At 46.7% G+C, this 17,958-nt stretch overlaps 1 protein-coding gene across 1 annotated transcript in view; it reads right to left on the bottom strand.

Annotated features, from left to right (window-relative positions):
* LOC128890979 (semaphorin-1A) overlaps positions 1-17,958 on the bottom strand; it is a 218,453-nt gene that overhangs the window by 167,914 nt on the left and 32,581 nt on the right. Inside the window, exon 2 of the mRNA XM_054150069.1 lies at positions 9,552-10,669. Coding sequence (XP_054006044.1) covers positions 9,552-9,678 — 127 coding nt within the window. The 5' untranslated portion in view covers positions 9,679-10,669. The remainder of the gene's footprint in view (positions 1-9,551; positions 10,670-17,958) is intronic.

Raw genomic sequence — 17,958 nt, 5'->3', positions numbered from 1 at the left:
CAACTAGCCTGTATCCAGTGCAACCGGCGCGGCGTGTACGCGCGCAAAGAACAAAGACGTCGCGGAAAAATCGCGAGCGAAAATCAACAATGGAGAAAAACTGGTGTAATCGAGTTTTGCGAAACTTGTTCGCGGAACGACTCGATGTCACGTACGTTACTCCTCCCGTTCTTTTTCGCTTTTTTTTTTTTTTAAAGTATCACACCACCCCCCGCTCCATTTCTCATTCTTGTTTCGCCCTTGGTCCCTCGCAGCTCCATTTTCAGCGGGTCGTTTTTGTCTTCAGCCCGTGTACGTTGCGCTAATTCGCCGTCGCGCTGAATTAATTATGCATTGCTTTTAGTTTAGAACACCGACATTTGCCTGTTTCGGGCCGGCGTGGCTCCGCCTCGAACGTTATTATAGAGACGTCAGAATTGTTTGAGTTGGAAACGGATTCGAACGATGCAGGTGGACCATTAAATATACATGGTTCCGTTCTCGAACCACGTCGCGCGTTAAGAGGAAACCCTGGGTATACGGATTCAAAACTCTAGGCGTCCATCATTGTCTTATATCATCTTACAGAGTTGTCTCCAAGCAGCTTCCAAAAAAAAAAAGAGCTTATGCTACCATCCAACAATTAAAAAACCAACTTCATAGAAGTGGACTTGAAAGTCGGAATAGGTTTCAATATTAACGTTAGACGTACCGTGTCTTTAAAAAAAATCCCCGAGTCCTAACATTTTTTCGACCCCAAAGGATCCCCTTTAAATAATCGAACGACTGCCCCGTAAATTATTCCCTTAACGAGGCGATGTTCTTAATGGGCTGTAAAATCGAACGTCCTTGCGCCGAGTACTAGAATCCAACCGGAACCGATCCGATTCACGAAGAAAATCGATTCGTTCTTGGCGCAACGCGAAGCCCCGAGAAAGACGGGTCGCTTCGTTGATGCGATTCCCTCCATTGAATTTATCCATGGCGGATATTTTTCGCAGAAGCAACAACGCAATAGTCCACCGCGAGAATCAACTTCATAAACAATGGAGGAGAGTTGCTTACTATGTAAACTATGTTGCTGCTCTCCCGTTGTCGGTATTACGCATAAACAAGGGGATGATGCGTGCAACGCAATAATCTATGCAAGCAATATTTCGAGCTGAAAGTTAATGGAGCGTTCGGGAATATCGCTTGACGCATTGGAAAGTGTTTGCGTATACATACAAGATCGGTCACGTTGAACCGAACATTGAAACTACTATCGTTAATTTTGTTTTAAACGTAGTCGAACTCCGTGGGTCGCGCCAGACGACGAAGCTAAACGAAAACCTTCGATTGATCGATCCACCCATTTTTAACAAAATCGGCCCGTCGTCGCAGCAACAGGGTGTGGGCAAGAGGTGCAAGACACCTCGGAAGAATCAACATCCCGTCAAAACAATCGGATCGCGAAAGATCTATCGTCAGCAACGAACGCTGCGTTTTCCAGGGACATTATAACGATACCATTCTCGCCATTGTTTTTAACTAATCTCCCCGCGCCAAAGTGCCAATGCAAATGATTATTGTTTCATTTGCTTCGAGGGTGGTTAAACTTGATTGACGAGAGGGCTGCGACGGAGGATCCGACCTTCGCATTAGACTAGACCGTCCTGCTAATGGCCCTTTTCGTTTCAGCCTCGATGGAGCAAGGGTCTCCCCTAGACTACCGGCTGCCACCGTTGCTTTCGGATCCGAATTGATTGGACTGTGAATCGTCCGGTTTGAATTATTCATACTTTGTCCGCCGATAAACCAATTTCTCTAGCCGGCCAAATCGAGGAGGAAAAGATCGGCCGACCACGCGACGCACGTACGACGGTCAACGTCGGGGAACAAAGGGCAGAACACGGACGGCAATCGTCGAGCCACGACAGACGGAAATAAAACGACAAAAAAAGAGCACAAAAGCGTCACGCGAATCCGCAACTGCGGGAGGTCAGTTAACTTTGCCGCGGAGAGATCATCGGACGGAGCCACAACGCCATTTAATTTTATCATTCGATCCAATGACGTGGAAGATGCCTTCGGAGAAGGAAAATATAGACGGCTCGCGCGACGCTCTACAGCATTATCGAGCCACGATGACCCAAAGCGCGGGAGAGAAAAAGGAGAACGGGGGTGAATCTCGTTAACCTCTCTCTCGTTCGCTTCTACCCAGGGCGCGTCTCGTTATCGAAACTCTCGCCTTCCGAGCGCGATATTTTAATCTGTAGGTTAAGGACACGCGAATAATCGACCGCGACGCCTAGTCGCGGCCAAGAATTCACTCTTTATTTACTGGACACTCTTGATCTAAGCGTGATGAACCAAAGAGGAATAGTTCAATTGCCTAACGTCGTAATCGAAACAGAGAGATCGTCGGTGCAACTTCTGAACTTATCTTTAGACGTTACTCTCGTCAATGGAACCAGTCCTGGAGTTATTCTGTTCGGTTTTCTTCCCTTCGGGAAATTATATTAATGCATCGGAACTCCGCGTTCGCTTTGAAGTAGGGGAACTCGGACGTTATGAGACACGCCGCTATAGCTCGCCGGAGAAAACAACTTTTCCGAGCGAGGGTGGTCCTCGACGTCTCGATATTAAAGAATTCACCAAGTTTCGGGTCGATAATAAAATCGCCAACTAATCGTCTATCCATCGACGGCTTGGGGAGGAGGGGACGCATTACGGGGATGGTAGTCGTCAGAAATGACGCGAGAGAAACTCCATCCAAGTTTCGCGGAGGCAATCGTATTTACGACGATTCCGTTCCCCTCGTCCCCGGTACACCGCGAGGTCGAGTCAACACCCGCGATAAGAGGACACTTTTACTTGTACTCCGCAACGAAGGAACCGCTTCGTTCGCTCTCTGCGGGCGGCAGCGGCGGCAGCAGCAGCAGCCGCCGCATGCTTTTGACCTTTTGCTTTTTTTTCCTGGATCGAGCATGGCAGAGGGGGGATCTTCTCGACAAAAGATTTATGAACCCCTCGGCAATGCCAGTATGCTACTTATTCTATCGTCGAGTACACACTCGAGGCTCACAAAAAATGCGGGGGTGGTATGTACACGCGAACGATCCTCAAAGAGAAATCTTAAAAAGGGCCGACCCCTCTCGTCGTCTCGTATCGAATCAATCATTTCCAGGCTCGCGAGCTCCTACACCTCGCCAATTGTCTGGCATTAATCCGCGGTGGTTTCGCCTTCTTTATCCTTCACCCTATCCCCGGGAGTCTTCAAAGAGCGCACGCGGATACGGTGACATCAATTTCAGGTGCATTCTTCGCGGCTAGCGAACGTCCATTTCCTGGGACGGCGTTTTTCGTACTACGTCACCTTGCAAAAATCACGAACCTCGTGGAATGGAATTAAATCAAAATTTTATTTCAAAACCTGTATTTTCCATATTTTTCGGCTTAAAGCTTTCTACACGTCAGAGAACATGTAATAAATGTCTTCAATTGCAAATTTCAACGTAATTATCGCGAATGTTGTACAACTCGTATTAAATATTTTGGTTCAACAAAATTTATAATCCGAGAAGGGCACTCGGAGGCGGAAAACGTTCATTTAAATAAACGCTCGGAGGCTAAAAATATGGAATATATTAATTTTTTTAGTAAATGTTTTACGAGTTGTTCGCTGGAGCATTGGCCGAAATGAGTATGCAAATTAAGCAGATTCGCGTGAATTTTTATCTAACGTTACCTAATTCTTCACTTTCAGATTTCAAACAAACCTTAATCTCGTGAGATGGACGAACGAAAACTTGGGGTAGGGGAGGGGAGGCGGGGGGGGGGGGGGGGCCTAGACGTATCTCTAAAAAATAACACGAGGCAAATTACGCGATTGCTCTCGCTCCGGTCAGATTTCGCTAAAGTTAACGAAGAACAGGCTTCGAACGCGAAAATTCGATTCCTTCGCGCGTTCAATCGGGGATGGAAGCTGCGAAAGTGGAATTACGTTTCATGGTTCTCAAGCGAGGAGTCAATTGACACGATTCCCAGTAATTTTACCCGGTGGTCGGACCGAGGTCAGGTTATACGTGCCGGGTCGCGTATACGGTATGCTGAAACTAATCATAATGTATCCTCTCATCGGTCGGGGAGGCCGTGCTGTGATTGGTCCGCTGCGGTATTCCTCGCTGCCAGATAAAGTTACCGTAATATGGATTAACTGGCCGCTATAGACCATATTCCGATCCAACGCTCCCATTTGACTGCGATGCAATAATGAACTTGTAACCGGCCCTATTATCAACCGCGTATCCGATTCGCGGTGTCTTTTAATAACGCATTCGCACGAATGCGTTAGACATATCGTGATCTCGCGCCGTTTCGTGGCAATTGGCATCCCCCGGTCACGAATGCGTCGAGATCCATTAAAGGACTCGAAATCGCTCCGAAATTAAAGCTCCTCTGAAAACTGCCTAGTCTCCTTGACGCGTCTCGACATCGATAAACTGTATGAATTAAAAAGTAGCGGTCCCTCTAATAAACTTGGTATTTATATCAGCGTGCTCAGAACCAGTGGAACCGTTATCTCTTGTAATACGAAAATAATTGCCACGCCACCATTCGAACCTCCAGAACTTGGTCCACCTGATTAAACGCACCCCAGATCAAACGCGTTAATTCTCCATTTGTCTTTCATTTATTCCATTCGAATCGGCAGATTTTCGCACGAAATTTCGTGACCACGTCGCAGAGATAGGTTTCGTCGTTATTATCGATCCAGCGCAGTTTTCGACCAGCAAAGATAGCGGTTCCAGTTCAGTGATCTCCCTTTTATTCGCAATCGGTAGCACGTCGAGGTGCTCGCTTGCGAGCGGGAGAGCGCTTCGATCGCGTCGCGGCGCCGCGTTTTCGATTTTTAAACGTCCTGTTCCCGGCGGCGCATACGAGCCTTGATTTACGAGGTTCGAAAGGCGTGTGGATATTTTACGCTGCTGCTTTTTTTTTGCCCCATTTTTTGTTCCCCTTTCTCGGTTTTTAGCGAAACAACATCGCGCGGACGATAATCGATGCCACTCGTCGGACAGGCGATTCGCGGCGCGCTCCATTTTCCCCGCGTCCGTTGAAATATCGCCGCGCGTCGATGATTTTTACGTTTCGAGGCCAACGATCCGGAAGATAAAAGCCCGCCCCGAGAGATAGAAAACGAACAAACGAAACTTTCCACGAACGGCAAGTCTACGAATTAACCCTTTAACTGCCAGGGCCGCGTATACGCGCTCGGTGAATCGCGTACATACTCTGATGCGCCATTGGACGGTTTTATCCGCCTTTTTGGGTGCATCGTCCGGTTGCTACGGACGCATCCGCCTGCCTAGTCTTTGATCTGTTTTCGTTTTGTTCCAGTCCGGTTACACGCGGATACTGTACGGTTTCGAGCGTCCTCCTTTTCATCTTGCCGCGTGTATCCCCAAAATTTCCAAATGCTTGAGATACATCGCAACAGTGGGAAGGAGTTGAAGTCGGAATTGCATCTTTCCCGAGTGCAAACGGATATATCAAATTTATGTCGAATCCTGTAATTTATTTCCCACAAAAGTGCGCATTCGTGGAATGAACCTTTATCATGTTATAGGTTATGTAAATGCGCGCGAATGACGGGAACGAATGGAACGTTGGTGATGAGTGTCACAGAGAGACGGGAGAGAGAGAGAGAGAGAGAGAGAGAGAGAGAGAGAGAGAACGAATGGAAGTAGAAAAAGATGTGCGAGCGGCCGCGAATCGAGAGAATTCAAAGGAGATTAGGATCGAGCCCGAGAAAGTAAATATCGAGTACGAAAGCGAAATCTTTTACTAACAATTCTAACAATCATTTGAATCTTATATTTCCGTAGGTTGCGTACGTTTTCCTAATCTGCAAGATACATGAAAACATCACGGGAGAATCTGCAGTTGTAGTCATTCTCGAGCAGTTTGCCTGCCTAGTCCCTTCAATGGATGAACCCAGGTAGAATTAGCGTAAAGAGGATTTAATCGACGCTGTTACACCTGACTAACAATAACAGCGTATCCTTTCGAGGGGGACCATGTAAAAATAAGCATTAGCAGTCCATGGAATCGCAACGTGCAACCGTGGAAAACGTTGCGTCAGCGAAGAGCCAAGTCTCTCTGGCGATACCCCCTCTCGTAACGGCAATATGCATTTCCCGGTGATTACAATTTCGGTTCTGCGGCGTGGTTTTCCCCGTTGTAGAATTAGCAGAAATTCTGCCTCAGTGGGCAAAACAGCGCCGTTGCCGCAATGCCAGTGGCGTATTAATAACACGTGGTTCGTGTAATTTCAATTCCTACCGCGCCTCTATACGCGTCGCCATTGGAAAATAATGCACGGATGAAATTCATAACGACCTAACGAGCTTACGTTTCGATTTACCGGTAACCGCGCTTCCGTTGTCGCAGCGTCGGAACCGCGCTACACGGGCCTACTTTCCAAACTTTCAAAATTGCTACGATTTCGCGAACTTCACCTAACACCCCTCGTCAATCTTCAAAGTTGCATCTGCAACGACGCCCCGGGGCATCTAAATGCAACGCGCGTTGTTCGTTCGTCGATGCACAACAGTCTCGTCGCAATTACAACGAAATCGCTAGAAAATAATAGCACGAGTACTAGCTGAAAATTTTTGGGGGTGACCGCGGACACACGCTCCGATACGTTTAACAAATTGCCCGAAAGTGGAGTGCACCGAAAACGTCACCGCGGACACGAAAGGGTTAACCCTCTCCCTTGACGATTCCTCCGTGCATTGTTCCGCCTCCAATTTGTCCCATTAAACGAGCGCAAAACCTCGTTAACGTTCGACAAACAGTAGCGTCGCGAGTGGAGACCGATCGATCATTCGTTCCGGTGTACAGACGGTCTTACGAGACGCTAAATACGTAATGTTGCAACTGTTGGTTGAAATAGATGCGTTGCGACGATAAGTACAATACGTTCGAACGCGACTGCGGAGAGACAAGTGTGTTTACGCAACTGCGAATTAACGTAAGTGGTAACTGATGTGTTTGCGATGCGCGCTGTGCATCTCATCGGGTCGTTAACCTTATCTTCTAATCTATCCGAGGCGTGAAAGCGTTTCTAATGTTACAACAGGTTACTGCTTATAAAGTTGTTTTCACGCGTCGAGAACGGGTGGTAAATGTATCTCGCCATGTAAATATTGAACTATGCTGTCGATCGAAGCGCGTGGTCCAGTTTTATTTTTCAAAGTTTCCATCGAATTGGCTTTAAATCTTCTTCAAACAGAACAGATAAATTACTTCGATACATAACGAAAACAAAGATTCATCGTACGCTCCGTTTCGTTTAAACGTTTCGTCTGCTCCGAAATTCCAGACCTGTATTCTTCGCGAAATAATTTCATTATACGACGATCATACGTCGGGTGTTTTTATCAGAGGCTCGGGGTATCGACTTGCCCACGATTATCGAAGAAATAAGTATCTCAGGCGTGGAGATCTTTGAGGTCCCGTCGAGCGTAATTTGTACAGCAACGAGCAAAGTTATCAGAGCGAACAGCGATCGCGAGTCAATGCCAAGGGTTCATCGGCACAAAATCATTGGAGGGAAAAGATGGATCGCGTCTGACGCGTTTACACGGCTAAAAGATCCAAAAGGAACGAGACTTCACGCCGAGGCGCGTCCACGCTCGGCTATCCACCAGACAGCGTCGCGATGCTTTTTATACTCTCGCTGACGTCTACGCGTGTCGCGCGAGAGAACAGGCGTCACTGGTCTGGCTAATTCGTCACTGGTCTGGCCAAAATATCGTTTTACTTCGGAAACAATGATGAATGCCGGGCGTCGAGTATAGTTATGTGCGGCGGTTACGCCGCGTTGGAGATTTCAAAAATAAACAAGGTGTTTTCTCAAAATCCGTCTACCAGAGTCAGGAAAACTTTCACGCGGCTCTAACAGTTTTCGAGGATACATCGAGGGGGTGAAACTTGGAAGGATGGATGGTCTCAGTCCTCAAAGTTTCGCCAAAATCAGAGTGGAATGGTTCGCAGCATCTCCGTGACTCCAAAATATCGATCAGTTGCGCGATGTACCTATCCGTTGTCTTTTAATTACGGCTAGACACTTTAATCCGTCACGCTCCGTCGAGTGTCTGTTTTCGCGTCTCTGGGTCGAGGTGCGAGAGAATGAAAGCAAACGAACGAGAGGTGGATCGACTGAACGCTCTATCGAGCACAAGCGTGCCTCGCAGACACAGACTAGCAAAACACTTATCTAGATAAACATCTCGAGTAACGAATAGATGATAAACAACCGTTGCTCCGTTATACGTTCAATTAAAATTACAATTTGAATTATGCGATAAATTGATTATAAAATGAAATAGAATAACAAATTAATTATAAAGCGAAACTAAATCACGAGTTAATTATAAAATGAAATTGAATTATAAAATAATATTTCACGTTAACCGAGCCGAGGCTTGTCCCGAACGACCGTTCAATTAAATAAACGATGAGAATAAATCACCGTGTTCCGTTTTCGTTTGTCATCTATTATTCGAAAGAAAAAAATAGTGCCCATCTCTGTTCGCGAGCGAAGCAACGGTGGCAAATCGCGAGCATCGAGTTTTTCCTCGAACTCCATTTATATCGCGCGCCTTAATCATTTAAACGGGACACGGTGATCGATAGCTTTGTATTCTTTCCTAGTACGGGGTTCTGGTTATGTCACTGATTAGGGTTTACAGTCACCGAGTTGCACACATAGCTCCCCTAGCGCTAAGGGTGAAACAATACCGAGTGGGGGAAGGTCCATGACCCTGCACCCGGTGCAACTTCCGTTCCGCATCGTCGTTCGACTACCCCGGACGAGTGGTACGCGAGAAAACCGGGAAAATGAAGCTCCCTTTCGCAAACGAGGAAAGCCGATCCTTTCCAAGGAATTTTTAATTTTTCCTCGAGTGTAATCCCGATACGCCCGATGAACGCTCGCTTTTGTTACCGAAGAATTCTCTTTCGTTCGATCGGTGAGCACCGAGCATGGAATTCTAAATAAAGAGCGAAGCAAAAAAGAAAAAAAGAAGAAAAAGGGGAAAATCGAGCGTTCTCAATTCGAGAATTTTCCCACGCTCCGAAATGAAAATTCTGTTGCTCGCTGGAAGCGTCGGTGTTGTTCGAACTCGAAGGAACTTTTTCCTCTCCCCCCAATTCTCGGAACGCGTCCTTTGTTGACATGATCAGCCTTGGCCCGAGACGCGAGATACGTAATCTAACAGCGGTCGTTCGCGGTAACGCGAGTTCCAGGAATCGCTTAAGCCGACGGCCGCGCCTCACAACGAAGGACGCACAGAGATCAATGGAACTTGTACACAGATAAGAATGCGTGTTTCGGAGTCGATTATATGAATGAAATTATGTCTCTATCTGCGTCTCAACGACGGATCAGTCACCGAGTTTCTAGGGTTTCGGAGCCGATTATTCGGAGTTGATTATTCCAATGAAATTTCGACCATTTACAAGCGTTAATCATCGAGTTTTTAGTAGATGTAGATATACGTAGATAACGTTTCACTTACCGAGCTGGACGTACATCTTCGGCCTGATGTTCTCTTGCCACGCTGCGAAGGCGAGGGTGACCGTGGCGACGACACACCAGCAGGACAACAGAGGGTGCATCCTGGTTTCCAAGATGGTACGCCTCATCTTTTCTCGGGTGGTTCGAACGGGAACGTGCCAGGATTCGGAGTCTCCACCGTTAGGGGATCACGGAACGAAAGAATCTCGAGTAGCAACTCACGTATACCGCACCAATCACCGGCACACTCTTTTTACTACCCGTTAACGCACGGACTCCGATTTTCGTAACAACGGAAGGAGAAAGGACGTTGTTTCTATCACTCTCTTTTCCCTCCCTTTCTCTCTCCACTCACTGCAGCAGAACGTGCGAGGGTGCCGCAGTCACGTGCTGCGCGTTCCTCGTCGTTGTCGCAGTCGTTGTCCTCCAGCTCTGCTCACGCATGTTTCCTTCAGGACCGGCACCCTAGCCACGCACATTCGTGAGAATCGAACGCGGCGTGCTCGCACCGCGCCTCGACGGACTCGAAAATCGGCGAAACCGAAGGGACGCGGACAAACGGGTGTTGGGGTGAGGCAAACCACGAGGAAAGAGAACCCAGGCGACGACTGTGCACACCACGTACGGGACCGACGATCGTGCGTCTGTACTCCGATGTACCCCGCGAAGTTACTCGACTGATAACGCGACGCGATACGATCCACAACCCACGACGGTTGCCGTCACACTGACACCGCGCAACGTCACGACAGGTGACACGCGCCCCCCACCACGTTGCGCGTTACCACCACCACCGCCAGGATCGCGGTGCTGTGCGCGCAGCCGCGTGGTGGCGCTGCCGTTCGCTTCCCTCTATACGGGACGCGTGTGCGTCCTTACGCGTCGCCACTACACGCACACTTATCTCTCACGCACGTGGGTAAGAGTAAGAGGCAGCAACCGAGAGAATAGGGGGGTAGTGGATGTGGAAAAAGGGGAAGGAGAATCGAAGGGGGAAAGAGAGAGGCACACACAGGAGACACCGGGCAAGCGCCGATTTTCAACCCCACCACCCCCGCGACACGATCACGCCGTCGTCGTCCTCGACGTCCTCGTCGACGCTACTGCAGCGCCGCCAATCTGCAATGAGAAAAAAGAGAAACGGGGGCTCGTTATTTATTCCAGATTCGATCCTTTCTTTTCTTTCCCTGTTTTTTTTTTTTTTACACCGCCAACGGCCGATAAGCGCGAGATGCATCGATTATGAGCGAGATGGATTCTTAATGATGACGCGTTTCGAGGATTCCCTGGGCTGCGATTAGTGGTGCATTATATGCCAAAGACAAAACAGACTATTGTGTAGAGCTCGCGTATTATACAGAAAATTTAACACAATTACTATGAAATAATGTAACATCTAATAATAATAACAATGTTAGCTATAATTTACTCGTTGCAATTTCAATTCGTTACGTTGTTAAACGTCATATACAGCTACCCCCCGAAAATAAGATGAATATAAAAAGTACGCGACGGTATTCAGCTTTCGTTTACACGAGCAGCCTTAAATTTCGTTTTTGTCTAATTAATTCGGAAATTAAATACGCTGTATACGGAACGGACAATTAACCTCGGCTCAAATTACCTCATTGATTCTTGGTCTTTTTCAGCGCATTGTTCGTTGTTGGTTCTTGACCTGAATTTCGGCCCGGAATATTTGCGCCAGCACGGATTTCAGCACGCTTTATTTGCGCGAGGGTGCTGAGAGAGCGTAATAACCGTGTGGCTAACGATCATCTCGTTATGTTGGCCAGCGTATATACGAAGTTTCGCGGATATTCGTGAAAAGATGGCTCCGCGACGAGTAACATCGAAACTCCGTGTTTATTTAATAAAGGCTCTCATCGACGGTCCTACGCGCGAATGATTTCCATCGGTGTTTTCATCAGCGGAAAAAAGGTGATTCGGTGCAATCAAGCCGCGTTCAAAATATTCCTGCGCGCCAAAAAAAAATTACCGCGCACCGCAAATATCGCGCGAATGAACGAGCGAGAATCTATATTTTACATTTCCCCATTCGTCAAATTTACAGAAACGCAGAATTTTTATATCGACGACCATTGTTCGTACCAAAACATCGCTTTACAAATTAGGGGTGGCTGCTCGCGATCCAAGAGGGGCGCCAATGAAAGGGTTCGATGTAGGCTTAACCATCTAATCCTATTAAAACATTGGTGAGCAGAGATCAACTTCTTTAAGGGTGTATTTCTATTATACCCATTTTAAATAAGTAATTTACTGGAAACGGAGGGCCTTCTATTAAATATTTTGTTTACACTGTTCAATTTCAACAAACGAACGAATAATATGAATCACAGAAGTCTCGTTTCAATTTAGAGCGGTGCCTTTCGTAAACACTGGAAAGCAGTCCACTAAAATATTATAGACGTACGCGTAAACAGCCGCGGGTGACGAAAAAGCAAATGCATACGCGTGGCGTTCGATGGAACCGAAATAAAAATGCTCAAAGGGAAAGTCGACGCGACACGTGGTAACCAGTAACTCGAAAAATCGACTAACCAGTTTACAGTGGCGATACTCCCGAAAATCCGCGTCGATTTTTCCACGGTAGGTTTGCCAGGGGCACGATAACGACGTTACCGAGCGCCCGTCCCGCAAATTTTCCGTACAGTTATCTGTATGCGACAGTCGTCCCTACGTCGGCGACGTTGACGCTGTTCATTAATTTGCTGAATTAAAAGTACCAGGGTGGACATCAAACCCCCTAATTCCTCCAACGATTGGTCGTGTGTACGTCCAGGGAACGAGTGCATCGTGGCCAGGTTTCCATGCGTTTGCGCGGGTTACAGCCCTTGTGTATAACACACGTATGCGCGACGGTTCGCTACGCGCGCCTTTAAACGTTATTCGGTTGGAACGGTCAGCGATGCGCGAGGATAATGGACAATTCGACGGGACCAATGAAATATTAATAAAAACAGGAGAGTGGACGAAGCTTTTTACGAAAAAGGGACGATCCCTACTGCGTTGTAATCTCGTGGAATTATACGTCTTCATTGCCAAGAGATAATATCTCCTGTTGGTCGTACCTCGGGGACTTGGGATGTCATAACTGGCGCGATGGACTAAAGGTCCCTTGGCAAAATTCGGAGAACAAGTGTCGCAGAAGTTACAGCGCAGTACGAAACGAGATTATTTCAGTTTAATTCGGCTTGTTTTGTTTAATCTTTGGAATTTTAGCGTTTAATTACTTTTGATTAAATATACAGCCGCTATGAAATTTACTGACTTGGATCAACATTACTCGAGGAATGTATTCCTTGTAACGAAGTATGTTTCGTGTTATTTTAAACTGAAACTAAATCTAATGTATCTAACGAGGAACTCTATCGAGAAATAACGTGGCAAGGTGAATCATTAGGTATCAAGTTGGGGTAGGTGTCCAGCTTCTTCCTTTTCGAAGTCGGTTAAAAACAGATGCGACGTTTCTAATTACCCAATATCCAGAGTAAATAGCAAACAATTTCCATTCAATTTGCTTGAAAATAAAATATGGAAGACGTAGAAAATACAGTCGTCGATACGACAAATAAGGAAGCAATCAGGTGCACAGAAAATACGTATTTTAACCAAACTTAATTTATCGAACGGAGAATATAAAATGTAGAAGATTCTATACTCGGAGTTGCTACGTGGCTTGTGGACTTGATAAATTTGATTATTCATACTGTTCTGGCAGCGCATTTGGCACAATTCTCCGATAAATTCAAAGCTTGTTTGGTTCTTAAATGACGCAATTCAACGATAAAAATACGCGTGTCAACGACGTTAAAAACTCGCTATTCGGAAAAAGAATTTTGTATCGGCGACAGAAACTCCTGCGCCACCGTTGGAAGAATCACTTTGTCGACACGTTCGACGACGTGTCATTCGGTAACTCGCTCGCGAATCGGAAAAGGTGAAGCCCACTTTGCACAGAGCATCGGGGAAGCTTTTATTCTCCACGGTTCTTGCTTGAAAGCTATGCAGCGTGTACAAGAACGATCAAAGACGATGGAAGGAAAGACGTTCGTCGAAGAGGAGGGTGCGAAAGGGTGCGCTCGAGGAACTCGTTGAAGGGAAGAGTCGAAGGGTACGAGAGATACGCTCGCAAATCGTCCCGCGAGACCGACAACTCTGTCCAAGCCGACTTTTCTCCTGCTTAAGGTTACGCACCTCGTGCTTTCTCGTTGGATAAGCGTCGCTGGCAATCCGCGTCCCTGCGAACCCGAAACATTGGGAGGGTAGAGATCGATATTCGAACGGGGCGAAGAAAAATAGAGAGGTTGGTATAAAGTAGAATGAAAGAAACGACGGGAGATGCGATCTAATTTCGTTTCTACTTCGAGTTAAGGGCCCACGCAACGAGAAGGACTCAAGAATCGACGTTTTACAAATGATAGCCACACGCGAGGCTTCTCTTTTCCCGGTTGCATTCATCCGACGAAAAGTACAATTAAATGTAAAAACACAGTACGTATAATTACACGGAGTGAAACACTGGAAATGTACGAAATAGAAAACGAACACAAATAAATCATGTTGAAACAAAATGTAAAACTAATTAAAAAAGTTTTACCTCTCGTACGTTACGAGTGTTTCGTTTCATTTAATTGTATCTACCGTGCGATTTTATTTAACCGTATTTTAATATATTAAGAGTTCCGTTCATTCTATCCTGTTCAGCTATCGTTAATAAATGCAAACGGGTTGTCAAACCACCTCAAGTTTCTGATTTTATAAACGCGCAAACCAAGGCATCCTCGACATCGATATTGCGGCTTGTGTGTTCGATGAAAGAGCAACAGCAAACTTAAGGATACTTAATACCGTGGGCATCAAAACTGGCCAATATTCGCGCCAGTATTGCTACGGAAAGGACGAAAAGCGGATTACCATCGGCGACCTGAGAGCTCGTGAAGCAACAAAAGAGAAGAGAACAAGGCGCAGACAGCAACAAAAAGCTTCGGATGAATATTTTACATCGCCCGAAGGGTTGCTTTATGAACTGGGAATACATGATTGAAGGTAAAATCAAATTGAAGGGTTCGAGTTTTACAACGCATTAAATATGTGTTCTGGCGGAACAAAGCATCCTGTTCCTTCACAATAATTATTGACTTTCTCCATTTTTCCAACGAACGTAACCCGAAATTTGCTTGCATCGACTCACCTCGTATTAGTTTACAACAAGGATCGATGGACAGTGCAAACAAGAAAAAAGAAGAATTTCCCAGCAGCAACGTAGAACATTGTTGACAGAGAGGAACTTCGCCTCTCGGGGTGTTCCGTTTCGGTAGGAATCGCGAATTCGAGAACTCGTTTCCGAAAACAAACTGCTGGCATCCGGTGGACTGAGCTACTTCCTCGCCGCCGCAGCTCAGAAATTCCATCGTGGATTCGTTAAAGGATACGCGAGCGATTAAATCTCGCGGCGAGATATCTTCTAATTACGTTGGATGGCCGGTAATGATGCGAATTAACGCTCGTATTTTCGACGAGTTCTCGCGAGCTCTCGCGGACCGTGCATTTCCATTTCCCGTCGAATTGGCCCGGGCTGCAGAGTGTTTCGCCGACGGACGTGCCGAAATGTAGGTTAAAAAAATAAAAACCCATAAAAATCGTCTCGCGGGAGTGCTTTCCTCCGAGTCGATTTTTGGCGACGGAGGGAAAACCATGGCCCCGGCAGTCTGTCCGTGTTCCCAGAAAAAGAACGGCTCCGCCAGGAGGAGACGAGGACGAGGAAGGGGATCGATAGCCGAACAACGGGGCAAATCCCGATGGAAAACGCGTGGAAAACGCGGATACGTTGCTCTGGCACTCGTCACGAAGGGTGAGAGAGGGCAAAAGTCGCAGCAGCCCAGTCGGCCGATCGAAGGGCGTGGAACAAAACCCAATTAAGTCCCGTCCAAGTCCAACTTCCGTCGGAAGGCCGTTACATGAAAAACATTTTCTGGGTGAAACTGGTTAGGCCATTTAAGCTGAGTCCGCGTATACCATCGAGCTACCGTCATTGAATACCAGCTTGGGGGGGAGGAAAAAAACAGGAAAAAAGAGTGAAAAAGGTTGCACAGGAAAACGTTTTCTGGATGGTTAGACTCGTTGAAATAGAGTTCGCATACGACGGAAGAATCGGGTATAATCCGTAACCGAAGAAGACAAGTCGCGGTGTGACCAAAAATTGTATTGTTTCGATCCAGCCACTTTAATCGGGAATCGAATCTCGACGTTTTCTCCTTCCTTTTTGGGATGACGAAAGCCCTCCTCGCGGCATAGCATTTTAATCATTCGCCAATGTTCGAAGCAAATCGTTCCTGCAGAGATTCACGGGGCGTTTATATGAAATATTTTTAACGCGAAACGTCGACGCACCAACGCCCGGCGGTCGCTTAAAACGGAATAAAGTGTATTTAATGCGTATTAAACGCACGAATGACTCGACGAACTCTAATCCTATAAAACCTCCGCCAGGATGATAATATTGAATCCATTAATTGGATGTAATGGCTCAAATATTTGGGGGCACAGTCCGCGCTGAAGCATGTATTAGCAAATTACAGAAGCGTAACATACGAGGAGTGCCACCGAGCTTATTCGATAATGTAACGATAAATCTTCGGTGTAGGTGTAGTTCGTACCGACAGTAATCCATTATCGAGCGAACTTCATTTTATCTTCCAAAAGAGGAATTATTTTCGATCGCTCGGACGTCCGTGAATTAATTAATATTTAACGAGCAAATATATAGATTTGTCTGTCACCGTTCTTCCAGTTGGAATCTTCGTCACTTGCCACCTCGAATAAATAATTAAGTAAGAACGCGCATCGAGGACGTGCAAAGGTATGTCGACATCGTTGAAACGGGGATCGCGCGAGTCGAGAATCGTACGTCGAATAACAGAGACAGCACGGAATTGAAACCCTTTGACGACAAGATATATATCACTGACCTACAAGAAAGATATTCGCCGCGGGGCGTGCGACACACTCGTTATAGCTCCACACGTCCGTCTTTGACCGCACAAACGCAAAAGTAATCTCTCCTGTCACCTGTCGCTCTTCGGCAATATACTTGATGAATCCTCGGTTGTGCGGAGGCGTTTTTATCGACTTTATCCTCGGGGTATCCGGATCGGCGTTTATACCTCTCGCGGCCCTTTTATCAGTTGTGGCCCTCGTCATCGCGCTCCAAGGATTCGACCTTCGATTAAAAGCCGTTCGAAGCGTGCCGAGATACCCGTGGACCGGGGCAGAATCGATGAGCTGCCGCGTTGAAAGAAATAAAAGGAAACCTCGAGAAAACTGGAGGGATTTTAGACGACGTTTATCGATGAACATCTCCTTTTGATCGAATTATCCGCGCGCCACGCGAAACGCTGAGTGTCTTCCAATGAAATGATTATTTCGTTTGTAGAACATTTTTAACGATCTCTTCGAAGTCTCTCGAGCACCACTCCCAAGCAGTCTGTTCACTCATTCGCGTAAACTGTGATACACTCGTCCTTCGATACAAGATCGCGCAACTTCGATGCAGTCTCGTGCCATCCATTACGATAACAATAAAACTTGAGCGACTCCGGGAGGATGTTTATCAGAGAGGGCCTCTTTTGGTAAAAATTGGCCCCGACCCCTCGAGACATACTCCTCGAGGAGAATTTAAGTGAACGATCGCGAAGAGTTGTCGCAAACCCTCGTTTATCTTGGAGTGCCGTTTCCAGTTTCGAAATTTTTAAGTCGAAACTGAACTGGATGCGCCCCAATTACCGGTTTCGCGAAACCCGAGTCTCCTTTCGAGATTTCGGAACGGAGGAAACATCCGCCGTGGTCCGTGTGCCTGGACGTAGGGTCCGCACGAAAGTCCGATTTAAAAACTCAAACAACTTTGACCCAGAAACGGAACAGCCTCGTTGCCAGACGATTAATTCGAAACGACTTAATTAGTGTATCTTCTCGTCGAGGCCCGCTCCCCGGCGCATTCGTTGGGCAGCGCGCGCTGATTAGGTGCAAGCTAAGGAACTTTGCGAAAAAAGTTTTTTAATCTATTACAAGCCGGCCAAGAAGAAACTTCTCTTTTTTTTTTCTTTTTCGCGGACTATCGTTCATTTATCTCGCTATCGTGCCGGGGAAAGTGTATATCGAAACCCGCGCTCGAACACGCTACACTTGTTCCTAAAGCAGCGTAACTGTCACGGGCAAAGGAACGATTAAGGAAAAATGCTTGGTAACAGTGGTCGCGACTCTATTCTCCAATATCAAGGGAAAACGTAGCCAAGTGTCCAGTGTAATTTATCGGGAACGGTAAACCCTATTTTTCCCTCTTGGCTCTCGATACGATTCATCGCCTTGGGTGCGTCCACGGCACACGATAA

This window comes from Hylaeus anthracinus, unplaced genomic scaffold (assembly GCF_026225885.1).
Source record: "Hylaeus anthracinus isolate JK02 unplaced genomic scaffold, UHH_iyHylAnth1.0_haploid 12001, whole genome shotgun sequence".
Taxonomy (NCBI): domain Eukaryota; kingdom Metazoa; phylum Arthropoda; class Insecta; order Hymenoptera; family Colletidae; genus Hylaeus; species Hylaeus anthracinus.
The sequence above is the reverse complement of the archived record's forward strand: the minus strand, read 5'-3'. Positions and strand labels throughout refer to the sequence as shown.